This window comes from Rhagoletis pomonella, unplaced genomic scaffold, assembly GCF_013731165.1.
Source record: "Rhagoletis pomonella isolate Grant_MI unplaced genomic scaffold, Rhpom_1.0 Rhpom_scaffold_00001, whole genome shotgun sequence".
In the NCBI taxonomy this organism is placed as follows: domain Eukaryota; kingdom Metazoa; phylum Arthropoda; class Insecta; order Diptera; family Tephritidae; genus Rhagoletis; species Rhagoletis pomonella.
In genome coordinates this window covers 32,827,437-32,855,228 of record NW_023458555.1, presented here as the reverse complement: position 1 = coordinate 32,855,228, position 27,792 = coordinate 32,827,437, and the positions used below count along the sequence as shown (strand labels likewise).

Below are 27,792 nucleotides of genomic sequence, written 5' to 3'. Positions count from 1 at the left end.
GCCGCCGCAGCCGCTGCAGCTGCCGCTGCCGCCGCGGCCTTAGTGGGGGGAAAGAATCGAGATTCACCGGTCGAAAAAATGTCGAAATCATCACCATCGCCCATACAGCAACATTTTCGCGCCGAACTAGCTACACCGACACCACCACCCACTGCACCCTCACCACTCTCGCTGCCACCGCCCAGCACACCTACGCCTACGCCTACACCAACCCCAACACCCACGCCTACCCACACACCCTCACCATCGCCGATTGTCATGTTACATGGCAACAACAATAGCAATGCATCCAATACAGCGTCGCCAACAAGGCAAAAAGGAGGCGGAGGCGGAGGCGGAGGCGGAGGAGGAGGAGCCAACACCAGCGGAGGCGCTAATGGCAGTGGTGTTAACGAAAATAGCGGTGCAGGCAGCGGAAACAATGGTAGTGGTAATGCCAACAGCTCATCGACGCCAACGAATCTATCACTGACTGGCGCTGCATCTGATCGAATGCCTACGACAAGCTCTTCCTCGTCCATCGGCCATGATGTCACAGATGCCAGCAGCAAAGCTGGGGGTAATAACGGTGATGCCGTTAACCTTAGCGCAAATCAAGGTAGTGCTGGTAGTGGTAGACGTGGCGGTAATAATAATGGTGGTTCGGGCGCTTCTAATACTGCAGCAGAGGCGAGCAGCAGTGGGGGCACGTCTGGTAAGGTGGCCAGCGATGCGCCATTGGTCGCCACAAATTTGAGTGGCAAACCTTTGAATAAGAAATTATTGCGTGCACAGCAAACGCTCTATCAGCAACAGTTGGCCGCGCAACAGCAACAACAACAACAACAACAGCAGCAACAACAACAACAACATCAAAAACGTTCGCCTGAACATAAAAATGGCGGCGGTAGAAATACTAATACAGCCGCTAGCGCCATTGTATCTTCCTCTACTTCCTCTGGCAATGCGTCCACCTCTTCTTCCTCTAACAAAGCCAGAGATTCGCCTGCTAAAGCTTTATCTAAACAAACCAATTCTAATCACTTAACTTCCAATCCTTCCTCTGCTTCTTCCTCAAACAACACTGCTTCTTCTGCTGCTTTTACTAACACAGTCACCAGCAACCATAGCAACAATAATAATAATAATAGCAATAACAATAATAATGGTAATAGTAATAGAAATAGCAATAGCGCCACTAACGCAACGCAACAGCAACAACAACAATCACAGCAACAGCTTCAGTCGCAGTCGCAGCAGCAGCAACAACAGCAACAGCAGGCCAGCGTTGCTGCTGTTGGCGGCAGCAGTAGCAATGATATCATTGAAATTGTGCAATTAACCCCATCCAACTCTTCTACTTCTTCTACGCTAACTCATCATCATCAACACAACGCACCACAATCAAAAACATTGCAATCATCCCCTGCAAATGCTGCTACCACACCAACAACTACTTCTTCTACCGGTGGTATTCACCACAGAACGCCGGACAGCGGTATATTTTCCTCCTCGTCATTTGTCGCGAACAGCAGTGCCATCTCGAATGCCTCCTCCAGCAGCAGCAGTAGTAGTGGTGGCGGTGGCCTTAAATTCAGTTACGAACCTCAAATCTCCAGCATTGGTACACCGCCCACCATCGATTCCACGGCTGCGCATCTACTTACTGCCGTCACAACAGCAGCCGCGTCACTTAGTGCTGTGACAGGCAATATCACCACAACAACAACTTCGACCACGGCCATCAAAGACTCGCCGCCCAGCTCGCCGGGCTCTGAAGTGAGTGCGGTCGCCACAGCGCCACGTAAGCGCGGCCGCAAAGCTAAGGATCCGCTTGCAAATGAGGCGAAAGTTGATGTGAAATTATTTCAAAATGGTGGACATGTGATTGGTGCCACACCCACAACAGCTGCTGTAACGTCAGCAGCAACCAATGCAGCTTCAAGTGCGCCCAGCAGTGGTACAGCGTTGCACACAGCCGCTCATATGCTTGGCAATCAACTGAATCCGAATAGCAATGTGGCGCAGAAGCTCTCCGATCAACTACACATGGAAATACAGGATCACAGCATCTACACTGCAGATGTGGTAACACAGCAATTTGTGGGAGTGCCCTTCCCCGGCAAGTCGACAGTGGTGAGTAAATTGGAACACGGACCAAAAATAAGTGATATTCCGAATTTACAAAATAACAGTTTAATAACAGTTATTAGATGAAAAATATTTTTTTTATTTCGCCGATAAGAGTTATAACAAAGGGTTATTTTTTACGTTGTTTGATAACAGTTATTGCCCAACGTTTATTTTTTACGTTGTCTAATAAACGTTGTAAGATAAGAATATTGACGAAAACGGAGCTGGAGAAGAAGAGAAAGATGATGAAAACAAAAGAGGTGGAGTGAAATAACTGTTATCAGACAACGTAAAAATTAACTTTAGGTAATAACTGTTATCAAGCAACGTAGAAAATAAATGTTGGGAAATAACTGTTATCAAGCAACGTAAAATGTAAACGTTGTGAAATAACTCTTATTGGCAACGGAAAACATATTTCTCCTGCATAACAGTTATCAGGCAACGTAAAAAGTAAACTCTTATCGGCGAAATAAAAAATATTTCTCATCTAATAACTGTTATGGAACAACATTTTTCCGATAAAACTTATATCTGTCCCTGCCTAGGAATTAATTCAATAAAGTGTACTTAAAATTAATAATATTTACATTTGTTTTTCTCCTTCACAGCGAAACTCTACAGCGCCAAATGTAACTGGCAATAATACGGCTGGCACGAATTCGGGCAGTGCAACAACTGCTGCAGCTGAAATGTCGGGTGGCACATCGTTGGCCTCGATGTTTGGCAGCGGTGTGAATGGAAATATGGCCATACCGCAGAGTTTGGAGCAGCTGCTCGAACGTCAGTGGGAGCAAGGCTCACAGTTTCTGATGGAGCAAGCGCAGCATTTTGACAGTAAGTGATGTAGATTTATAATTTGGCAATTACTTCTCTTGGTTTTTTTTTCTGAGATTTTGTTTCATCGAGTAGTCATGCGAAGGAATTATTGTGAGTGAGCGTCATTTTCTAGAGTAGTAGGCAATCGGTCTTCTAGGCTCCACGTAGAGTAAAATCCTCTTTAGTCCTGGAGTACAAAGGAAAATTTAACTGTTGGTGTGGGTTGATTCCTCCAAATAAGAGACAAGAAGATAATGAAACATATTTTAGCCGCGTTGTTGACGCAACTTTAAAGGAACTCCAAAACGTCTACTAAAGTACGTCCAACAAAAGCCCTTCTATAGGTAGTGAAGGCAGGAGTTCTTCAATTTGTGCCAAAAAAGAAGAGAGGAATGCAAATTGCTCCTGAAATTATCGGCTCGGCGGGGTAAGGTCTGTTTTCTTCTTTTCGGTAGATCAACACAGTGAATGGAAAGCCCAAATAAATGAATGGGGCCAGCATCACACGTCAGAGCCCTGTCATGCAAAATATTTAGATACTGAAAGAGGTACCACTAAAACTTGTTTAAAGACATAGTCGATCTTCCAAAGGAGAAACTAACGTTTTTATAAAGAAATTCAGACTAATATTTTAGGTATAATTTACTATGACATTTTACATTAGACCGTACCAGAAAAATAGTTTGTCGTACACCCCTGAATCTAAAGTATTTTTGTAGGATAGTTCCAAAAAAAAAAGATATGTGTACATACATATATAGAGCCGTAACCGCCAAAAAAATGTAAGCCACATTTTTTTTTTTTTTTAATTTTCTTTTTGATGCAGAAATTTTCCTATACCTTCTAGATGGATTTCTGCATAAAAAAAAATTAAAAAAAACCTCAAGTACCCCGTTTTGGTACATACCAGCTGATATCAGTTCTTATCACCTTAACGTACCAGCCTAATGGTAGTAAATTAAAGCTCGCCAAAAACCATTAAACTTTTGCTAAGGCATATCGATACGAAGACAATTTCGAAATTTCTTTTTGCCGAACGTAGGCATTTTCAGTCGTATGTATCTTTGGTATGATACTATATCGACGGTTTTGTCTTGAGGAGGCAATTTCTTTTATCGCTGAACGTAGGAGTCGCCTTTTTACATTTTTCGTCATATCTTCGGCATTTACTGTCGGATCTTGAAGTATGATATATCGATCTGGGAGAGACAACTTCTTTGTTCCACAGTTCTTTGACCTCAACCACCCCGTTTTAGTTCCTACATTATTAAAGAAGATTTTCATTCGTCAATTAGCGTACAAACCTCTCTTCCTTACAATCCACCACACAAACATAAAATAGTGAACAAATTTTTACTAATAAATACAATTTTTACCTTATATTTTACAGTCGCTTCCCTTCTATCCTGCCTACATCAACTGCAACGTGAAAATGTTCGCCTAGAGGAGCATGTGACCAGCCTAATAGCACGACGAGATCATCTATTGGCCGTTAACGCACGCCTCGCCGTGCCACTGAAAACCAATACAACACAGAGCCAAGGTAAGTGAAAGAGCGCAGTGCGAATAGAAAGAAATTAAACAAAAGCTTGTACACAAGAGAAAGATAGTGAGAGAAAGGAGGAGAGAAAGTTAATGCGAATGATGCGATGAATGGATGCGCGAAGCATTAAAAGAAAGTTAGGAAGAATTTGAAAAAAGGCGAAAGAATTACTATATACATACGTAATAAAAAATGGAAATGGATGCAGAAATGGACAAAAAAAAAAATCTCTCACAGGCTTTGGTACAATGCAGACTCTTTACCCACATACATACATACTTACAAAATGTACTAAATGTGAGCGGCTGCCTTTTCACTTACGGCTCTAAATTTCACTTATCTAAAATCAAGTTAAATGACAAGAAACATACAAATTTTTGGTGCCGAAACGTACGAGTAAAACGGACGTACAAAGAAAAAATAGTTTAGAGAAAAAATCAAGTTTAAGTTTTTTTTGTTGGTTTTTGGTGTTAAGCTTACAATTAATTGTTTTTTTTTTGCTACATATGTAAAATTCTTCCTCTTAGTTTTCTTTTCAATAATTTTGGGGCCCAGTATTTATGCATAAATATGTTATCTTTATTTTTTTAAAGGTAATTCTTCTTTTTTTTTCTAGTTGATGTAAGTTTAACGTGAATTGGCCTTTTGTTTGTTTTGGAAATAAAAATTTATATGCAATATAACCTCAATAGAACACAAATGACTCGTATATGGAAATTCAAAATTTTTTCTCATGCTGATTACTTGAATATTTCTTATTAATAAATACGAATGCTATATACTACATACAATATAGCGTCATTGAAACCAAACGGAAACAAAATTAAACGCATTGTACATATATTTTACTAGCATTTAAACCTTTTTAAAAATTTAGTTAATGTACGTTTCATTATAAGTAAATGTATATTTATGTATGTATGTACTATACTACTATACATTAACTACTACTAGTATATGTGTGTACGCACGCATAAGCGGTTACAAAACAAAATAAAAAAAAGAAATATACAATATTTGTATGTATGTATCAAACCAATTATATATGATTTGCACACATTTTACATAAATCATCATCAGAACTAAAAAAAAAATTGATATATAAAATATATTAACAAATATGCATAACAGTTTGCCATAACGGTAATACGACTAGAGTACAAATCAAATTTGTTTGTAACCACCAAAAACAGGCGCATACCTACGGAAATACATATAAATAACACACATGCACATATACGCACACAAAGCATACATAATTTGTAACTAATTCAAATTAATTTTTTTTTTTTGTTGGTGCATCTTTTGGTTTGTGTAAAAAATAACAAAAATTTTTTTTTTTAATATTGGCTGGAAATAAATTAACATTTTGTAACATTCACTTCATGCAGAATCTGAAATGCGGATATGTATGTATGTATGTCTTCGCGAACACCTGCGTTCATGTGCATGCACCTGAGAACAATTGCAAGAGTAATGTAGTAATGATGCTTAAACATAGCATTTGATTTTATAATCGATGCTGCGGAAATGTCTACTAAAATATCAAGTTCAAAAGTTATTTGTTTTTAAACTTTAACCCTTCTTGACTTCCAGTATAATAGCATTCATATAAAATTGCAAAGATTGCTAGAAATGCTTTATAATTACAAAAATATTTAATTTTTTTTTAAGAGAGGCAATAAATAACAGATCATAGTTAAGAAATGTATCAACGGAATGCCAAAAAATGTGCACCTTCATTCTTCTGGCCTCTTAAAATTTCTGCATTCTACCAGGAATTACTTCTATTTCAATGTTATTCGGGTTAGTTGGCATATCCGTTCAATTTAAGTTAAAATAAATCCGTAATCATCATCAGGTGCTTTTCGGAAAAGTACCTACCAATGACTCCATCCGTCCAAAGCCCGCACCAACTGGAACATTTGTGAATTGCTATCTGTTGAACCTCATGGGTTAGCTCTTACCTCGTTTACGGCAATTATCGGCCCGGTCAAAGAACAAACGATGTTGTCTGTGTCGCTAATGGCGTAAAAGAAAGTGGTTCGAGTTGGTCGAACTGGCTCATACAACATCAGCTCCTAGCACTTAATAAGAAGGTCGTTTTTTACCAATTGATTTACCATATTAATTACTGTTTGGCTGTTGACGGCAGGGATGTTACATATTGAACGACAACTATTTTTCTGACAACAATTAACCATTCTTTCGATTTTTCACATGGCCTCTGGAATTTGGTTAGATGAATTCAAACTCCTATTTTTTATTTAACTGTTTAAAAATTATTAACTCGTTGAAATAATAGACATATTTGAAAAATCTACTGTTTTTTTTGCGCACTTAGGGGTTAAGTATATGTTCCTAAAGTAATTAATTATTTGGCACTTACTCATTACTGCGTCTTTGGCCGAGCTTCACTTCCCAGTTGTGTTGTGCGTTTTGATCTTGTAACGCAAGAGGAGGTCCTACACTTTTACGCCAACTCCATGTTGCTAATTGTTTTTTTTTTTTTTGTTTTTTTTTTGTGAGAAACACTTTCCTTTTTGACGTTGCCGGGACCAGGAATCGAACCCTGGATTCCCGGAGTGATAGTACGCACCTCTAACTTCCCGGCTGCGGTAGCCGCTTACAACATGCTAAAACTAACTGAAAATCTACCTAACAATTTAGTGCGATAAAATAAATTTTTTCGGCAATAATATATGGATCGGCAGCATTTTCTTTAAAATTTAATTTAATTGCAAAAATCACTAAAATTCCTCATCATTACTACATTTTATAATTATACATACAGCAGCAAAGCTGTATAGTAATAAAAATACCAACATATGTACATACAGACATACATATTTGCGTTTTTCCACCACTCATTGCACCCGCTCATAAGCACATCCATGCTCACATTTAACACCTATCATTTAACCATCCGCATTCACGGTTTGCTTCTGTGTAAATGCTAAGTTATGAAATATATAAAAACTACTATAGTATACCTACCTTATATAAATATATATACATATATATTATACTACTTTACTTTTTACCATATAAATAAAATTAACTATGTTTATGAAGGCAAAGTTGAGAATATTTATTTTCCCCAAAACTCTGTCGTATACATGCATATATATTCACCTATCAATCAATCCACCAGTCAACCATTCACGTACGTTTAGCTTAATATATTATTTAAATTAGTATTTAAAATTTTTGAAATTTGCTGAATATAAAATGAAAATCTTAAAAAATTTAAAATTAAAAAATGGTGTTTGTTTCTTTTCTTTGCATTATTATTTTTTTCCTATTGAGAAATAAAAAAAAAACCTTTTCATAGGTGTAATTTGTTGCCCCTACCCCCACACAAGCAAGCAATGCAAAAATATGGTTTTAGGCTTTCCAAGAGTATCTATTATGTATATTTTATCAAATCGCAAATGCTTTTTGCCACCATTTTCATTTAACTTCCAGCCCTTCTATTATTTAAAGCCAAACATTCTTATTAAAACCTTCTTCTGTTTCTCAACATTTCTTTGGTGTTTTTATATAAGTAAATACATATTATTTTATTTGGTGTTCTTCTACGGATCTTTATTAATATAATCTGGCAACGGTTGGCATTTCATATTCACTTCTACATACATACCCTTTTTTCCATACACAAGCTTAGCTGGGCTGTTTTTATATGATTGAGGCGAGTTTATAAGTTTTTTAGCAGTTAAATGAGTTTTTGAACCAGTTTTTTGTGTTGAATTTAAAAATTCCATGAAAAAATCATAACTTATTTACCTACCCGACATACGATCTTTGAATAGTGTGAAAAATTCAGCATTTCCCTTTCATTGAGGGTCGAAATTCTCGCTCGCTTTACATAGAAATCTCTCTAGCTTTTCCATAAAACAAAAACAAACAAACAAAAAATCAAGAAAGTATAAAAAAGTTTGAACTGCACCTAACGATGTTACAGCCACGGTCGTATCATCGTCAGCGGTGTCCACCAGCGTTGCTACTCTCTCATCAACAGCAACAACGACGGCTACAGGCATAGTAGCCAACACACCTACCTCCGCCATAGCGGCTGCTTGCGCAGCAGCAGCAATTGCGACAACAACGGCGGCGGTAAATGCGCTAGGTGGCAACAACCTGGGCGCCGGCTGGAGTGCCAGTGGTGGCAATGGTCTAGTTAATGCCAACACGGCCTTAACAACTGTAGTAACAGCAGCTGCAACCTCGCTCGCCACCGCAGTGACCACATCTCTCTCAGCATTAACAGTAAATGCGCGTCTACCCAATACGACAACAACGGCAGTAACAAGCGTCGGCGGAGGTGCCACGAGACTAAACACAAGTGGAGCTGTTGGTGTACAGCAGCAACATGCTTTGGAAAATGGCATTGATTTTCGACAGACCAGCGCTGCTGCAGCAACAACAGCGGCACTCGGTGGTGCTGGCGGCGGCGGCGGTAGCGGTAGCATTGGCCCCCCATCCATTGGTTTGAGGTGAGTTATCTGTATATGTATGTATGTATGTGACTAGCTACATATATACGCTTTGTGCAGCTCGATCAATGTTCTTTTCTTCGATTACATTGCAAATTTGATATCTATAAATTTTCTGTTAATTTTTTGTTTATTTTCATCATTACCGCTCATCACTGTTCCGTCACTCGTACTTTCGTGCTCACCTCACATCGCATATCGCTCCTTCGGTGTGTCTTTGTGCTTTTTTGCACCACCCTTTCCGCGCGCTTTGCAATGTATGAACGCACATTTATGTTCTGCGGCACAGGCATTCTACGGCGAGTTACGTAAATGCCTCGGCAATGGCTCCGATTGCAACTAGCATGGCTGGAAACGTACCAGCCACATCGCTAGCAGCGCTGCATTCTAATATTCATGATGGCATCAGCAATATGCACGCGACGCCGGCAACAACTGGCGGCGCAACAACAACTGTTGTTGGTATGTCTACAATGACTGCAAATAGACTCGCGCAACAACAGCAGCAGCAGCAGCAGCATCATCAGCAACACATGCAAACATTGCAACAACAGCAGCACCAACATCATCAGATGTCGCTGGCTGCTGCGCAACAACAACAACAACAGCAGCAACAACAACATATCGCACAAAGTGCTGCCGCTGCTGCGGCCATGCATCATCACCAACAACAACAACAGCAGCAGCAGCAGCAACAACAGCAACAGCCCGCTCATACGCACTTGCACGCCGCTCACCCGATGCATCTGGCACACACGCACACACACCCGCACGTGCACACCCACGCCGCTCATCCACATCACGCACACCAAACGCATCCATCTGCGGCGGTTAACGTTAGCGCTAGCATCGGTGTCGAGCCGCATCCCCTATCGGCGGTGCGCATTGGCGGCGGTGGCGGCGGCGGCGTCGGTATCGGTGGCGGCATTGGTATGGTTGGCGCGCATGCTGGCGGTAACAACAACAATAACAACCCGAATAATAGCAGCAACACCGCCGCATCACGAGGTGGGTCAACAACCACAACAACAACAGCACATGCCATTAGTATTGTTGGCGGTGGCAGTAGAGGTGTTAGTGGTGGTGATGGTGTCGTTGGTGGAATTGTTAGTGGTGGTAGTGGCAGTGGTGGTAGTGGCGTTGGCAATGCCACATTACTCGCATCGGATAGCAGCCACCCTACGTCCTCCTCCGCGTATACTGCTCACTCGATCTATACTCATCATAAGGTAGTAGTGGTGTGGCGTGATGGCTTATTAATGTTAAATGTTCCTAAAACTTTGAAAAAACAAAAACTAATTAATAGAATATCTACTATTTGATTATTCAGCATCCAAATATTAATTCTTTTTGAAACAGACAAAACAACTCATTAACTTACCAATGCATCAACATTTAAGTGTTTGTTGTTCTCTTTATATCGAAATGATAATTACTGAAATAGTTTAAGATGGAGATATTAAATAGGCAGGATTTCTTTGTAAAAAATTTGCGAATTTTGTATATTTCAAACATTTATTGTTTAGTATAAATTAATTAATAATAATGTGAATTTTAATCGATAGTATTGTACGAGCAAGGCTCCAAATTCGAAGCCTAAATTATAGTTTATTCAATAGTTTGCAGCGTCTGCAAGGAATGCAGCAAATAGTTGCAGGAAAATTTGACTAGTGGAGCCCAACTATAGAATCGACTGGAAACTTCAGTCATACACATGAGTGCTCAGCGCACAAATGTTTTACTTCTTTCGTGGCATACCAACAAACATTTAGGTTTAAGTTCAACTTGAGGTTAACTTGAGAACTAAGGTATTTCTTAAATCTCCAATGTTGTTACTCAACAGTACCTCAAGTGGAGGATCATAGCGTTGTCAACAAAAAGGGCATTTTTCTTTGTATGAAAATATGGCTGTTTCTGAAGTCGAGAAAATGCTAGTTCTCAACTTGAACTCCAATGTGATTCTCTAATTGGTCTCAAACATCATTGAAATACTGAAATTGAAAAAGTTGAATATGGAACTTATGCCTTTTTGATTGAAACGACAATAATTCACTTCACAGTAGTACCTCACTTCACCGATAGTAATACTACCACTTGATTCACTTCGCGTTTTATTTTCTTTGATACTTTGAAGATTATTTACTTAATTTGTAATTCTCTTTATATTAGTTTTTCACTTGATAATTAAAGATTCATTTCTCTATCAACTTTTACGCATCCTCGTGTCGGTTAGAGATGAGTTGGAGAATGATGTTGGATATCAACTTGGGAACTATGAATTTCTCCAAGGCTGGAGAAATATTTGTTTGGTGTTTGTTGGGACACTTTATTTACCGGTAACATAACTTTTATTGCCAGCTCAGAATACACCTGTTACTCTCGTAAATTAAGCCATTCACGAACAAATATATTTGTTAACCCTTTCACTAACTATATGGCAGTCAAACACATACATACTAATGTCTTTACTATATTACTTAATAATCTACCTATAGTCCCAAGAAACGGGCATTTTCTACAGGGTTGGACCAAAGTGAGAGGGATGTTAGTTTAGTGGAATTGAGCTGGCATGTGAATCGGTGGTTGTAGTCGCGCGGGACAACCATTGGGGATATCAGGGTCGAGTCTGGACAGGTAGCGGCTACAGTATCCAAACCGTAACTGGGCGAAGGTACTATCAGGTTATCTGGTTAAAAATTATTTGTCAGTAGTGTATTGTTTTGTTGTAAACAGAATAAAAAATAACCACATAACCTGATAACCAGGCAAGTGTGAACCTCCACAAGAATTTATTTATTTATGCACGGGGCTGGGCCATGTTACTCCCGAGTTGATCCGTAAAAATTATTGCCTTCAATCTGACCGCTGCATTAAATAGTTATTCAGATTTAAACAAAAAAAATATCCCTTTTTTGTTCGAAAAATAGTTATTTAAGCTAATTCTTCTAGGGCTATCATTATTGTGTAAATCTCATACTTTAAATTGAATGAAGCTTGTTGACTTTCTTACTACTTTCAATGTTTAATAACAACAACAACAAACACAGCGCAGTCACAATCATCATCATAATCATCGAAAAATTGGAAATTAAAATTACTAATAGACTTGTAAATTTTGAACCCCGTTCCTTGCCGTTTGGAACGAATCTAAAAAAAGAATTGCGAGACCAATCAACATTTTCTTTTTTAAATATGTATTTGCATTAAGAGCAAGAAAAATTCGTTGATTGCTTGTAACTTTTGTGAAAATTCTCATCAGGCCACATCAGTCACTAATAACCAACAACAATAACAACACATAATTGTTTAATGTTGGCATTTGTTCTAATTGCAATGCATACAATTATTTGCTAAATTTATTAATGTTTTATTTAATTTTCTTCCCCATTGTCACATCGACATATTTCGACGACTACAGTCGCAGCTAAGACGCGACGATAACCTAGTAAAGCCCAGCTGAAAATCGACAGCAGCTTTATTGGCATTTCGCCCTAGCCGCCAGCCACAGCAGCCAGAACAAGCCACAGCACAGCAGCAGCAGCAGCAACAGCAACACTCAGAACAACAGCAGCAAGCAGGAAAACGAACGTCAAAAAGGGCAAAACCTTCACAAAAAGGAAAAGCACGAAAACCACTTGAAACTACTGCAATGCATGCATTGGAAAAAGAACAACAAAAACCACATATGCAGAAACCAAATCAAAAGGCAGCGAGCGTGTGCAAATCAACACCGACATGCCAAGAACAATTTGATACGATTCAGTTATCCTCCGATGAGGAGCAAGCTGGCACAGCAACAGCAACGCATGAGCAACCAAATCGCAGTCGCACGCGTAGTCGCAGTCACAGTCACGGTAGTAGCAACAGCAGCAGCAGCAGTCTGTCGTCGACACTTTCTTCTTCCTATCGTTCGCTGGACTATGAAGCTGAAGCCGATGAAGAGGATGCCAACGAATGTGAAGGGGTGGAATTGCAACGCAAATTGGCTGGTGGCAATGATAATTTAATGCATGTACAGAATTTTCTTAACTGCTTTGATACACCACAGCAGAGACGCAAACAACAAAAGGCGACAATAAAACCAGAGGAGCAGCCGCAGCAACAGCAAATGCTGCGACAGCACGACGAAATGCCGCACAGAGATGAAATAAACCGAATTGAGCAATCAGCTTGCGTTGACCTATGCGCGACTAATGAATTGGCAGAACATAATGATAAGATTGATGCAATTGGCATTACAACAGCGGCAGCGGAAGCAACCGTCACGGAGGAAATGCCAACAACATCAAGTGCAGTAGTCGCTACGAAGGCTTTAAATAAGCCCTGCAAATTTACAATTTCAACAAAATTTTTACGCAAGCCGCGTCATAAGCTGAAATCGGTCAATATAGCGCCCACAGCGGATGTGAGCAATGCATTGGTGACGACAAGTAGTGAGGAAATCTTCGAAATGCAGGAGTTGCGCGAAAAGCTACAACAGAAGGGTGAACATATTTCGCAGCAGCAGCATGAACAACGACAACAACAAAGGCAACAACATCAGCCAGCACAAGTCGATGAACCGAATGTTAAATTCAATTCGAATTTCTCCATTAACTCGCTTTTGAATAAAAGATAAATACAGGTCGCATAACAGTTGTGTGTAAGGAAATGCAAAATGAGTTTTACAAGAATTGTATTCATTTTGGTTATCAATAGTTAAAAAAAAATGCACATATATACATACGTACTAAATAATTAAAGAAATTGCACTTTTTTGGATATTAACTTCATTTCATGCATGTGAATTTATTTAAAAACTATAGAAATATTTCAAAATTTTGGTGAATACTGGCTGTGTTCAGAAATGCATCAGGCTTTGGTCCTTGTAACCGGAACGACCCAGATTGATATCTGGCCAATGACTGTCACTCCAGCACCAAAAACTCTTTGGGAAATCTGTATGCTGTTATTACAACAACAACTGGGTCTTTTATTTCTAAACTATAATGGATGGAAATGCTTTATCTGCGCAACTAAGTTCTAATATTTAATTTAACCGTGGTTGCGACATTGTTCATTTCCATTAATTATAGTTTAGAAATAAAAGAGACTGATGTTTTGGCTTGATGCACTTCCGAACACAGGGACTGTCCATGAGGAAGCAGATGTCGAAACAAAAGACATACTTATATTTGTATAGTACTACCCTGCAAACCAAAGTTTCCGAAATCTCTAAGAATATCGGAGGTTTATTCCGAACTCTGTAACGATTTCTTTACGATTATTTAAGGAAAATTATATAAAATGGTTGACGCAAACTCGTAGGAAAATTTCTGTATGATTTCTTAAAGTAAATTCTGAAAAAAAAAATGCAAAGAATTGGGTGTGTTCGTGCAACCTTGTTGCTTTTGTGATGCTCAGTTGCTGATGCTCAACCGGAAATCTACTGAAATACTACAGAAAAAGCACAGTAAAATTTTTTGCTTTATGTAGGCAGAGTCGCCCAAATTTTCTCGCAGAATGTGATGCTCTTTCATAAAAAGTAAAATTAACAAAAAAATCGGAAAGAGAAAAAATTACTTCTTTACGAATTCTTTAAGATCTCTCTACTATTAAGACTACTCTGAAAGTATGGTTTGCGGGGTACATATGCTAACGATGTAAAATTAGTCGTTATTGTGTAAAAACATCGTGCTTAATCTTGTGTAGTCTCCGCGTCAGAAAGGAATATCGTGACCATCAATGCAAAAGGCTCTAATTTGACAACTTTTCAGAAACTCGTATTCATAAATTTATATTTTTAAATGCAAAACGCGCAATTATTTCAAACAATTTTATATACATAGAATATTTACAATAAAAAACACTTTTAAAATTTTTTAACCGACTTCACAAAAACGAGAAGGTTATCAATTTGTGGGAATATTTTTTTTTATGTATGCTACCGCATAACTTTTGACCACGTTAACCGATTTCTATAATTATAAAGGAAAGGTATTACCTCACAGGTAGTCCCATACTAATTTGGTTTAAATCCGATCATTGGATCATGAAGAAATTAACGATAATCCTAATTTTTTATATGAGAATTGAAGTAATTTTTTTTTTGGTTAAAAATTGCTTGTTTAACCTAAAATTTCAGCACCCAAATCGGTTGGAAGTAATTTGACTGTAATGCAGAAAATTCAATTACATACAAAGTTTGCGTAAAATAAAAGACTATAGATTCGAAAAAAATTTATTTCATAATTGCAGCTTTTTCAGTCAAAGTGACGATCGATTAAGACCAGGGACGGTAATCATTTTAAGCAAAATAATTCAAATCAGGATTTAATCATTATTCTATTTTTTCGCTCAAAAATAAAAACTATTGCTGAGTTTTTTTTTTTGCTCAACAGAAATTAGAATAATTTGATTTTTTTTTTTCGTTCAGAAATAACAGATAATAATTATTATCGAGTATTATTTTTCCAATACGCAACTTCTTAGTTTTATTATGGTGTCACTACTCTGAAAATGATACAACGAATATCACTACTGTTAAGTGAAAAAAATTAAGCTGAATAATAATTTATTATCTTTGAGCGAAAAAATTAATATCATAAATTAGTAATTTTTGTTTGAATAAATAAAAATTAAGTAATAATACTTTTTTTGAGCGAATAAAAATTAAGTAATAATAATTTTTTTGAGCGAAAAAATCAAACTCAAGTGTAAATTATTATTTTTAATTTTTATAGTTCTCGAAAAATATAAATCTTTGTTAATTGCAAAAGAATAGGGAAAAGACATCTGAGTGCGATCAAGAGTTTTTTGTGACACTTAGAACATGTTTTTTGTTTTTTAAATAAAGTTAAAAAATAACGATTATTTTCCGTCCCTGATTAAGTCTATTAAGACGGAACTGCAATATGTGTGCACCTACATATATACGGGTTAATTGACATTCTCAACTGAAATACATACATACTCGAAAGTATGTAATTGTTATGAGAACCACCCACCATTAACAGGCGACGGCCCTCATTTCGATAGTCAAAGTCAAGAGATTCAACCCACAGTTGCCAATAATAAAAATTAAATGCATAAGTTGCAAATAAAAAATAATTTTAATGAAAATAACTGTGAATCTGGATGTTAAGAACTAAAATGTTTGCAACCAATATTCTAGTTTATGTTTGTATGTATAACCAACGAACAAATATCCCTAATAGCATTGCTAAGTTAATTTTAAAATTCGATTTTAATTTAATTTTATCAATCAAGGATAACATAATTTTAGCAAATCGATTATTTAGCGCTGTATACCTAGAAGTACTCATTAGTAATAGTGCATATAATCACATACATATACATACATATGTATACTTACATTTAGCCAAATCAATTAGGCACAATCAGGTGTATATAAATACATACATAAATATGTACATACATATACATACATATTGTACGCATAAAATAATATACATTATAGAAGTTTGAAAATACAGTTATGTAAATACATATATATAATATATAAAGCATCAAAAAATAATAATAAAAAAACATATTTAACAAAATTATGAAATGTACGAGAAAAATAAATCAATAAACAAGCAATCGCTAAACACTTCTAAATGAGTAATTGTAATTTATTTCGATTTCCTATAATAAGTCCTTCTATGAGCTGTTCTTCCGAAATTTTCACAAAATTCATAAAAATTCAACCAATCTTTTTCCAAACTTTCGGGTGTCCAGTTTGAAGTGGCTCGAAATTCGCGTTGATTTTTGATAGTTTTTTCGTTTAAGGTGTCCCGCTTAAATTTGTTTTTATGTATACGGAAGACAATGCCTAAAAAATAAAATTCGGGGCGAAATCGTTGCACTTTATTAGATATCGACTGCTGAGTGGAAGATCGACCTATCTCGGCAGCTAGTTCGAAAACGGCCTATCTCAAAAAACTTCAAGAACGCCCTATTTCAGAATTCGTTTCAAAATCGCCCACTCTCAACACATTTTCAATAGGTACATTTTGAACCGAATTCTGAGATAGGGCGTTCTTCAACCAAATTCTGAGATAGGGTGTTTTTCAATAAAATTTGGAAATAGGGCATTTTTTAAAAGGTTTTTGAGATAGGGCGTTTTCGAGCTGGCTGTCGAGATAGGTCGATCTTCCACTCAGCAGTCGATATACTAAAATTTTGACAAAAAGTGCATAGTTAAACTTTGTTTAAAGATTTTGAAAAAATTTGAAGTTTTGGTGATAATTTGTTAATTTTTTTAAATTTCTGAAAAAAAGTTAAAAACTTTGATTTGTAGCTATAATTACATTATAATTAGCAAAACTTGTCAATACGTCGCACTGCGATTTTCGTTCATTAAATGAAAAATTTTTGCAATAAAAAACCGTGTCTGTTTCCAATTTTGTCTTTTCAAAACCTAGTGAAAATACGGTATAAGAGTGTTGATAAAGCAGCGTTTGCATTGTTCAACTTTTTCGTTCAACTTTTTGTTGCATGCGAGAGTTGAATAGTGCAAACCGCTTTTTAACAAATCGCTTCCAATGAAGATGGCCGGCAGCCAACTCTCGTTCAACTTTTCATTTCACTAATCGCCTCTGGAAATCTATACTGATGGGTCCAACTGCGGTGTGGGTGTGGGGGTGTTCTCTGAAACGCTGAATGTCTCTCTCTCGTTTCGACTACCTAACTTTGCTAGCATCTTCCAAGCGGAAGTACTGGGCATCGAAAGGGCCTGTAAAGTATTAGAGAAGAACATACAAATCCGGAAACTTTTCCATGTCCCGAACTCCCGGGATTACAGCTCCGGGATCTCGAGATTTTTACGGATTCATTTACAGAATGAAAGAGATGTTGAAAACGAAAAAATGAATTCATTTGACATGAAACACGAGAAATACAGAACTCCAAAATTTGGATTCCAAGTGAATTTGAGCCATTTGCGATTGGAAGCGAATTTCAGGATCTGCCTGAATAACTGTACTTGTTCAAACATTTTGTGCAAGAACTGTGTAATAACGAAAAATCTGGAATCAATTGAAAACACAACCAGCAGGTGACACGAGTTCTTCATTTTACTTTGCTGGCATTTTTATTCGAAAAGGATTTCTACAAATATGGGTAAATGTTGTTGACAAGTAATATAAATATTTTAGAATATATATCTAAAAATATTTAAACATTGCATTACGGTCTCTTTTATTAAGGTGTATTATGCTCACCTAAGACCCAATGTGGTGACAATGAATCTGTGTGGTTTGAAAAAGCCGAAGCTACTGTAAAATGAAAAAAAGTTGTGATGAAGTCGAAATCCCGAAAAATCTCGCGATCCGGGGATTCGAATTTTTGCATCCCGAAATCCCGGGATTGTTAAAATGCCTCAGGATTGAATGCTCTAGTACATGCATACTACATACATATGTAGATTAAGTTGTGAGTCTAGTCAAATAATAAAAATCTGTTTACCATCGAAATGTGGACTTAAAGTCGAAACGTCTTCATGCCCTTGCTGGCCCATATAACAATAGCTCAGCTGCCAGGCCGTCACCACCAGCAGCTTTGTTGTTTTTCAGACGCCAAATTGCTATTTGTGCTTCGTCAAAGTTGCTGATGGCCCTCGACTACTACTGTTCTACTGGGTTCTTCTGGTTAGGGCTTTGATTTTTTTTTTTTAACACATATGTACATACACACACATCTTTCTTAATAATTAAAAATTGTTATTGAGTATTCAAATTTCAATTCACACGAAAAATTTCTCATTGAGATAAATAGGGCTGACAATATTGAAAGACAAATTTATATGCATGGACATGTACATACACGTATGTATAATGCAGCAGCTATCTTCATTTGGTATTTGTATAGGCTTATTTGAATCACCTGATAACAAAAACACATCACCGCCTTTTTTATAAAACAGTTTAATTCGCCTTAGCGTATTTTAGCCAATGATCGGAACTAAACGAAATTAGTTTGGGACCGCCCATTCCGTAAAAAATAGAATAGTTATCGAAAACGGTTCACGTGGTCCAAAGTTATCCAGTAGCATACATAAAAAATAAATAAAAATAAAATACAATCCGATAAATTGATAACCCCGCCTCTTTTTCTCGAAGTCGGTTCAAAATTTTAAATACCGTACTTATCAACAAGTTGTCTCTAAGCCTTTATAATAAATATTTATTGTGAAAAGTATGGTTTTCAACCCACTTTTGGAAGAATTTCTTAAATTTAGTAAAGTCATTTTGCCAAAAATCACCGTTTTGTGTAAAGGTAATATCTGCAAGCATCCATCAATCACGCTGGGACTATAAAGACACCTGCGCTGCTATTCGTGTGACGAGTTTATATTTCAGATACGGTTACGGTAGATTTTCTAAGAAATTTTACGCGCAGCAATGGTGGTACTTATGCGAGTTTTAGTGCCGCCGGCTTTAGTCGATTAAAAAAGCAATAATCACCTATACATACATGCTTTGTGCAAATACATACATATGTGCATTAAATAATACGTGTTCTATTTACTATCGTATAGCAAGTGTTTTGAACAACAGTTTTTAAAACAAATTTAGCAAAAATAAAAATAAAAAATACTTTTTCCTTAAAAAAAAATAATTTTGTAAAAATGAAATTAATGCTAATCATTGTTTGGGCGATTTTCGAATACGGGACAATATGTGAAGGTATTTAAAGGTACATCCTGCGGATATACATATGTACTTATGAACATACATACATACATATCGCACTGTTATTCAAAAGAGCATTTACTCATAACTAGTGAATCCGCATTTTGTTAAAATGCCCAAAATTGAGTTTCAAAAACTTAAATAATATTCCAAATGTTAGTCAGAGTTATAAGAGATCCGAGTGTCATATTTCATCTAAAACCGTGCAGCCGTTGCTGAGAGAAGATAGGTCTCGCATAGTGAAGGTTTTTAATTTCATCGAATTTCGAATCACCCCAATATACCCTTGAAAAAACTACTTAATTAAAAAAAAACAACTTTATCACAAATCTACATCTTTAATTTGACCTCTCATTTTTGAAAGTCCTTTTCTAAAGTATTATCAAACTAAAATCATAAAACTCATTCCTCTGACATTGTGATATACATGTACATATTTCAATAAACTGATGAACTAATTTGAATTTGATTGTTCGAACACATGGCAACCCTACTAAATAAAGGTCAGAAATAAAGCATTTTCAAATCCATTTCGATTGATCCCCATCTTTTAAAGGTTCATCCAACTTATTAAATAATGGTACTTTTTAAACACGTGGCAACCCTGTTCAAACATTCCAAATGTTCAAACTAAAGATTTCTTAACGTTCTTTTGTTTGACTATTCTTTATATTTCATATACTTTTGTATTAGTTAATTAAATTAGACTTTTCAAAGAGGTGGCTGCACTCTTCAAAAGTATTTTCATCCTAGTTAACTCTCCTTCGTCGGACATTGCGATACGTAGTTTAATTAACAGCTAAATTTAGTAGAATCTGATTTTTCAAACATGTGGCAACCCCGCTAAACATAGTTCAGAAATAATGATTTTTCAAACCTCATTCGATTGATACCCACATTTTAACAATTAATTTTACTTATTTAATAAGTAGAATTTAATTTTTAAACAGGTGGCAAACCTCTTCCAACACCCCAAAAATATTCTTAGTGATCAAACTAAACTCTCCATCACATTCTATTGTTTGACTTCCATATTTTAACATTTCACATAACCTGTGGATAAGTTAAATAAATTCGATATTTCAAGCAGGTGGCAGCCCTCTTCAATATTTTTTCAAACTACTACCTTCTAAACCCTTTTTCGTTTGGCACCCGTATGTTTTAACATATTTCTCCTAACTAATTCCCTTAATTCAAATTGAATTTGATTTCTTAAACAGGTGGCAACCCTCCTAAGGTTGAGTTAAGAAACAGAGATTTTCGAAACAATTTGTACCGATACCCATTTTGTAATAATAGATTTTTTTTAATAGTTTGAATATAGTTTTTAAAAGGGGGCAACTCTTTTCAAAAGAGTAAAACCTTATTGCATATCTGCAGTTAAAGCATTGATTATTAAATATGTAATTTGAAATCAATTGTTCTACAGGTGGCAACTCTGTTCCAAAAAATAAAACCATTTGTGAAAATCGAGCGAACGGTGTAGATCTTTTGCCCTCTGCAATATTAATTTGAATGAGGTGATAACGCCTGGAGTAATGTCCCTTGAAATACCAAGTGAGAGTTCGAAGGTCCTGTCTGCCTAAACTAATGAGGTTTATTGAAGCTTCTTGTGTTGAACAGCTAAACCACTTTGCTTGTATTTGCCCCTGGGTTGGACCAAAGCGAGTGTGCTGAGTAGCTGAGTAAGCTTGAACTGACATGTGAAGCTGGTGTCATGGTAGTATCCGGACCGTAATTATGGAATAACGCGGGTCTATCGTGGCAGTCGAAGGTCTGTGTTTGCGAAAGGTGAGGATTGGACTCCGATCACAGCATACATCGGTCTAGAGTCGTGTAGGTAGTGACCGACTCTCTATGAATGCCGTTGATCACTCGTCGGCACGTCGTCGAATCCAAAGGTTCGAAGTTAGTCTGAAATACGTCCATATATGCGAAAAGATGCCCCTTCCTGTTGGAGTGCTCACATCTGTGACATCCCACCAAAAACAGCTAACTCAGCAGTTCTGTCGCTGTCCGAAGTGCGGCATTCGGCCAGGTTTGTAGCTTCGTTCACTACGAACTACTAGGTCTCGTTGACCAAATAGGCGCGACATAGTTCAGTACCAGCCAGCCAATTGCGTTGTATGTTGCCAACAACGTATCTTTGCCTTTGCCCCAAGTGCTGCCGTCATGCGACTTGGGAACCTTGTTGCGGCTCTGTACTTTCTACTGTCTAAAGTAAACCGTAATATTTTCGGGTTGTTTACAGTAGGAATTGGTGTGCCACCGACGGGAATGCCTAGCTGTTGCCTGACCTCCTTTATCCAAATGATGCTGCTGATTTCGTCAGGGAGCGATTTAGGCGCCGAGCAGTAAAGATGCGAGTAAGTTCAGAGAGATAGCCATTTACTTTCGAGTAGATGTCATCAATTCCATTCCCGGAAGCCAATGTCGAACAGTAGTCAGCAGATGAGATCCGGAAAACTCTCTCTTCGAGACATAGAAGTTAAACAGTGAGAGCGACACCTAGCTTAATTCTTCTTGGTTTTGATATTTGATCTCGTTGGCAAACGTTTAGGACCGTTTTCTAACAGGGACGGTTACGGTTAAGGCCACGAGTCATTTGAAGGTTTGTGGCGTTAAGTGCCGCACACTCTGCGGAAGCCATGCGGATGCATCGCAGGGGCTAGTTGGTACGTAAAGTATGGTCGTAGCAAGGTCTCAATTGTCTTCGCAACGGGGGAGTGGAGCGTTATCGGCATTCTCTCTGATTTCCACACGACGGGAATGATGCGAGCAGCCATTGACAAATTGAGGCTCTTGGTGAGATATGCTACCAGCCAAAGGCGTTGGAGGCTTTTATATTCCCGATAGCCGTCAGGACCTCACTGGTGGGAAATTGCAGGTCTTTAAATGCTCTTCCCACTTTTTCCGCTTAAGTTCATTTACGAGTTCCGAATCTCCAAATTAAGATCCTGTAGACGGGATCTCCCAGATAGACCTGGCGCAGGCGGTCACGTTCATTTGTAAGAACAGTTGTTTCTTCCTGAAAGTGTAGGCGGGATTCCGCGTTGCGTCTGGATGGGTTGAAGCGGCAGTGACTACATTGTGAAATTGTCGTTCGCCACGGACTCTCTCTCGACCATAGGATTTTTTAGATGGCGGTGATGCTAGCCTTTGTCTACGCAACGACATCATCAAACCGAGCATTTGCTCCTTTCCCATTAAGGGACCGAACTTTCAAGGTGTATACCCTCGCATCATAATCCTTTAAATGTTCTCCGGGGTCGTCAGCATAAGAAGAGGATCTCAACCCAGGCATTGCGTTCCTTTTCATTGGAATTAGTTTTTACATGGTGAGCTTCAAACCCAGCGTACAACCACAACCTAGGGAACTTTTGAATGCACATTTGTATAGCGATTCGCTTACTCCAAGACAGTCCCCCATTTGAGCTGCATCTTATGGAGAACAGACGCTGCATACTTCAGCGGACCTTTAAACCGCCAGTCTGTCATGGCCTAAGGCTTCACACGCCTTGGTCATCGCACATGGGTTGCCCTCGTTGGCCAGGATTTTCCTTGATATATCTATGTACATATATATATTTGTTCTTCTCTCCAGCTTATATCAGCAAATATGAGCAAATGCTACAGCTCTTTCCGAAGCCCACCTATGCAGAGTCGAGAGTGTTGCGTAGCGGCAGCAATACGAATTTCAGCGATCACCCCTGCAAACGCACATGCCGAGCAGATCAGCCCATGACATGCTACTACTACTTCGTTGTGCATTACGATGAGACCTTCAATCCGAGTTGTGAGCGTTATCTCGATAAACGATTTCGTTTCAAGGTTGGTGGACGCGAGTATATCGACACATTCGCAGTGCGCAACTTTGAAGGTTACGACGATTGCAAATACGCGGATGGTGTAAAAACGGAAGTGATGGTTGTTAACGGGCAATTGCCGGGACCAGCTGTTGAGGTGTGTGAGGGAGATACGATAGTGGTAGACGTTATCAATAGCATGCATGACATTACAACCATACACTGGCATGGTTTGCATCAGCGACAGACACCGCATATGGATGGGGTGCCATTTATTACTCAATATCCAATAGAACCGGCTCAGGCATTTCGCTATCGCTTTGACGTGGATCATATCGGTACACATTGGTGGCATAGCCATGTGGGACACCAACGTGGCTTCGGTTTAGCCGGCGCATTGGTGGTACGACAGCCCAAGGCTAATGACGGGCATGCTTCATTATATGACTTTGACGCTTCGGAACATACGATCTTGCTACAGGATTGGATGTACGATCCTGATGGATCAAAACCACAAGGAATATTGGTTGATGGTCTGGGACGAAATCTACCGCCAGTAAATGGTACCAAGACAAAGCCTACTGCACCGACGCTCTACTCAACCTATTCGGTAGTGCGCGGCGGCCGGTATCGCTTTCGGGTAATTTTTAACGGTGAGCGAGCATTCAGTAATTATTTCCTTATATTTATGTTTGGGCCGCATTTGTATTCCACTAAAGCGTCTATGTGTTTCACTCCTCAGGTATCGCCAATTGTCCGATAAGCTTAAGCTTCGATAGTCACGAGCTCGTGGTCATCGCCAGCGACGGTAATGACATTGAACCTGTTAAGGTGCGCAAGATCACACTGCATGGCGGCGAACGTTACGACTTCGTTTTGCACGCCAATCAAGGCGTTGAGAATTATTGGATACGCGTCAAGGGACACAACTTCTGCAAGCCAAATAAATTGCACCAGGAAGCGATACTACACTACCAGGGTGCTAGCAGGCGCGCATTACCAAAAGCTCCAGTATTTTATGAGTATGAACCCAGCGGTAGGGAGCTGAACACTGTCGATAAGCCACCAAATAATGATGATAATTTGATAACAATCGTCGACTTGAAAGCGTTGGAGAAACGCGCCGCTACAACAACCATTCCGCACCGCACCTACTACACCAGCATGACTGTGCGCACAAAAAATGAGTTCCTATTTCAAATTGACGACATTACATTCACAATGCCGCCACGTGTCTCGCTATTGCAGGCGCGTAATCTGGGAATCGGCCAATTCCTCTGCAATAAGACGCAGCAGGCCGCAATGGGTTTGAATTGTCGCGGTCGTGAGTGTAAATGTGCCAATGTTATCGAGGTGCCGGCTTTCAAGGATGTCGAGTTCGTTGTCTCTAGTACCACTGCAACGGCTCATCCCATACACTTGCATGGCTATACGTTTCGTGTTGTCGGCATTGGCGTACTGGGAGAAGATCGTATTAGAAATGTGAGTACTTAGGAGGAGCGACTAAATGAATGTCTTCGTTATTTTGCCCATATCTATTTGTTATTGTTAATAGATCGAGGAAATTGATCGTCGCACCCCGCTGCCGCGTCGAGAGCGTGGTGCCCCACTTAAAGATACCGTACAAGTGCCTGCGTTTGGCTATACTATTCTGAGATTCTACACCGACAGCCCGGGTTATTGGATTCTGCATTGTCACATATCAGTGCACTCGGAGATCGGTATGGCGGCGGTATTGCGGGTAGGCGCCCATCGGGAAATGAAAACTTGTCCGGTGAGCAACTGTGGACTTTGCAATTCGGTGTTTTGAGAGCTGAAATTACTTTACTATTTGTTTACATTCGGATATACATACATATGTATAATATTTTTTTATAAATGAATAAAAAAATGCATTACATAACCATTCAGTGGTATAGACATGGGTAATAAACAAATTAATTAACAAAACGGATTTCGCGTTTTTTTTTTTCGGATATACATACATATCGCCAGCTTAGAGTGAAAGCTCATAGTTTGATACAGGAGGCTAGAGAAATTAATGGGTCGATTATGGATGGCAACGCAACCTCAGTTGGGTTACCGATGGGCAATGCCACTGAAATTAAAATGTATATTATGAATAGCAACTATTTATAGTCAAGTTCTATAAAGTTAAAGGAAATATAATTTTGAAGAAACATTTGAAAAAATAAATAAGTTATCTCTAATTAAAATTTCTGCGGCAACCATTAAATTGCTTTGCCAATATAGCAACTCAGTTGCTAGCTTTCAGTTGCCAGTTGCCATCTGTAATACCATTTCTGCCACTGGCCACCAACTGCAGTTCGGTTGCTATCCGCAATCGACCCATAAAATTGCATCGTTTCGAAAAGGATAAGGTCCTTGTTTTATGTTTTCTCCTTTATGTTAAATGATAGGAAAATTTGCTCAGTCCAAAAGAAGCTCCGAAAATTCGACAAGGCCAAAATAATACGAAATTTTTTAATTTAGTTTGAATCCCTCTGATTCAAATGGAGTTTTGCTTTGCTTTAAGCGGGAAAACTGTTGTATACAAAGTTTTGCGAAATACTTGAAGAAAATGGCTATAGGAAGTTTTTTTTTCTTCTTCTGCAAAATTTTTAAAGTAGGACTTAGCAACTTTTCACTCTATGCTAACTTATACATAATTTGTCTTTTGTTTATTTCATGTTCATTTTTTTTTTATAAAAGTCTTGCTGGTTATACAACAAACCCTTTATAAACTTATATTTCAAAATTTTGTATAAACCTTCAAAATTTCTAACTTTTTAATAAGAATCTTTAGGAAAAATTTTGGTATGCAGTAGCCCACTTAATTCTACGGAAGTGCAAGTTTCAAGTGGAGGACACTGCCAGCAAAAAAAATCCAAATTTCAACGGGATTTTTTAGCAGCTTAAAACTTCCACTACAAAACTGCATACTAAAGATTCTGATTAAAAAGTTTTAAACTTTGGTGAAAATTTTAGAATTTTTATAATTTTTGTACAAAGATTGAAATCTGAACTTTGCCATTGTCGCTGCAAATACGATACAGTTCAATGGAAGCGGCTTTAACGTGGTTGTGGGGGTTTATGTGTAATGCACACGCTCCAACTCTGAAAATTAAAACGCGGATCGACCATGTACAGGAGGACCTGGCCTTCTCACTTGGCATTTTCAATCGGCGTTTATTGGATTCGACCAGAATCGCTAAGGCGGTTAGCTCAGTTAGCCCTTTTCTTGTAATTTTGAAAACCCAGTTTTCCAGACGTCTCAGATTTCTTAACAATGTATGTTAATGCTGTTGCAAAAAGAGTGTATTTAGCAACTGAAAGTTTGACTTGGAAATTAGAACTGGAAAACAATCCAACGCAGCAAAGTAACGCAGGTAAGAAAATATGCATATGTATTCTCATTATTAAATTGCAGCAAAAAAGAAATATGTACCTATAAATGTTGAAAGTTTCAAAACTGAGTGATCGGCTCAAATATTTAGCGGCACAATATATTCTAAGTACCTATTTTTTTTTTATCTAAGTTTAAAATAAATTTGCATGTGCAAAAAATGCATTTTTCTAAATCAATACACTTAGGAAATTTACTGAGCTTAAAAATTGAGTCTATACAGGGAGAAAATAATTACAAAAATTTTGAATCTTTAAATAAAAATTTAACTCTATCAGTAATTTCAGCAATTGCGCATTATGCAATCATCAATAAATCATGCTTACAATAAATACTATTTCGTTATGTACGTATAAAAAATAGTAAGTGGAAGCAGCACTAGGTACGCGCTTAACTTCCTATTTACAAATCAATGCCTTCTTGAGCAGCTAAAATAGCCTTGATCTTCATGAGTAACTCCTTCTTGACAGCATCGGGAACAATGGCACGCGCGCGTGGCGTTACATCGGCAATCAGTTGCTCTACCTTAATGTTATTGCCCTTCTCCTTGATTATATTGCGACACATTAGACGTACCTCGTCACGCCAGCCACATTCAGCCAAACGATTACAAAGCAAATCTTTTAGCCTAAAGACAGAATAATTAAAATAAATTCATTTATTAAAATATATTTACTTTGCATTGCATTGCCGGTCTTGTATGCAAAAATCAAAGTACTTACTTGGAACGATCACCGCTTAGGATGGTTGCTTGATCTACAGTCTTAGTTAAAGTCATTTTTTTGCGAGAACTTCTATTTAAATTTGAGTTTTGTGGAACTTCAATAACTAGTAAAATCACCGCTTATATGCTAATCTTCTCAGCTATTCTTCTTTATCGCCTGCTTTTGTTTACGTCTCCAAATTAGAGATGTAAAACCATTATTGCATTGGA

The 27,792-nt window shown here is 38.0% G+C and overlaps 3 protein-coding genes across 11 annotated transcripts in view; 2 read left to right on the top strand and 1 right to left on the bottom strand.

The window, feature by feature from the left end:
• The window catches only part of LOC118742850 (laccase-3), a 72,954-nt gene extending 47,455 nt beyond the window's left edge, over positions 1–25,499 (top strand). For 4 of the 9 annotated variants that reach the window (XM_036475273.1, XM_036475265.1, XM_036475261.1 and 1 more), the window contains exons 5-10: positions 1,155–2,115; positions 2,724–2,949; positions 4,322–4,474; positions 23,251–24,105; positions 24,195–24,934; positions 25,008–25,435. In XM_036475273.1, the coding sequence (XP_036331166.1) occupies positions 1,155–2,115; positions 2,724–2,949; positions 4,322–4,474; positions 23,251–24,105; positions 24,195–24,934; positions 25,008–25,262 (3,190 nt within the window). In that variant the 3' untranslated portion in view covers positions 25,263–25,435. Of the gene's footprint in view, positions 1–1,154; positions 2,116–2,723; positions 2,950–4,321; positions 4,475–8,438; positions 8,971–9,259; positions 11,027–12,388; positions 12,475–19,168; positions 19,641–23,250; positions 24,106–24,194; positions 24,935–25,007 lie in introns of those variants that run through there. The other 5 variants (XM_036475297.1, XM_036475289.1, XM_036475306.1 and 2 more) reach the window with 5 other exon arrangements.
• LOC118742918 lies at positions 12,597–13,818 on the top strand. The gene has a single exon (XM_036475349.1). It carries the CDS (start codon positions 12,620–12,622, stop codon positions 13,586–13,588), a length of 969 nt encoding a protein of 322 aa, XP_036331242.1. The 5' UTR covers positions 12,597–12,619; the 3' UTR covers positions 13,589–13,818.
• A 1,524-nt stretch (positions 25,500–27,023) lies between the features above and the next one.
• On the bottom strand, positions 27,024–27,792 carry LOC118742841 (enhancer of yellow 2 transcription factor-like). Its single transcript, XM_036475240.1, has 2 exons — positions 27,581–27,792; positions 27,024–27,486 (listed from the first exon to the last, which is right to left on the bottom strand). The coding sequence occupies exons 1-2, from the start codon at positions 27,634–27,636 to the stop codon at positions 27,261–27,263; spliced, it is 282 nt and encodes a 93-aa protein (XP_036331133.1). The 5' UTR covers positions 27,637–27,792; the 3' UTR covers positions 27,024–27,260.

Bases quoted from the DNA above. Each gene is read 5' to 3' on its own strand.
- LOC118742918 (XM_036475349.1), top strand. From the start codon at position 12,620: ATGCATGCATTGGAAAAAGAACAACAAAAACCACATATGCAGAAACCA.
- LOC118742841 (XM_036475240.1), bottom strand. From the start codon at position 27,636: ATGACTTTAACTAAGACTGTAGATCAAGCAACCATCCTAAGCGGTGAT. The intron at 27,487-27,580 runs GTAAGTACTTTG...TTCTGTCTTTAG, and splicing joins CTAAGCGGTGATCGTTCCAA to GCTAAAAGATTTGCTTTGTA.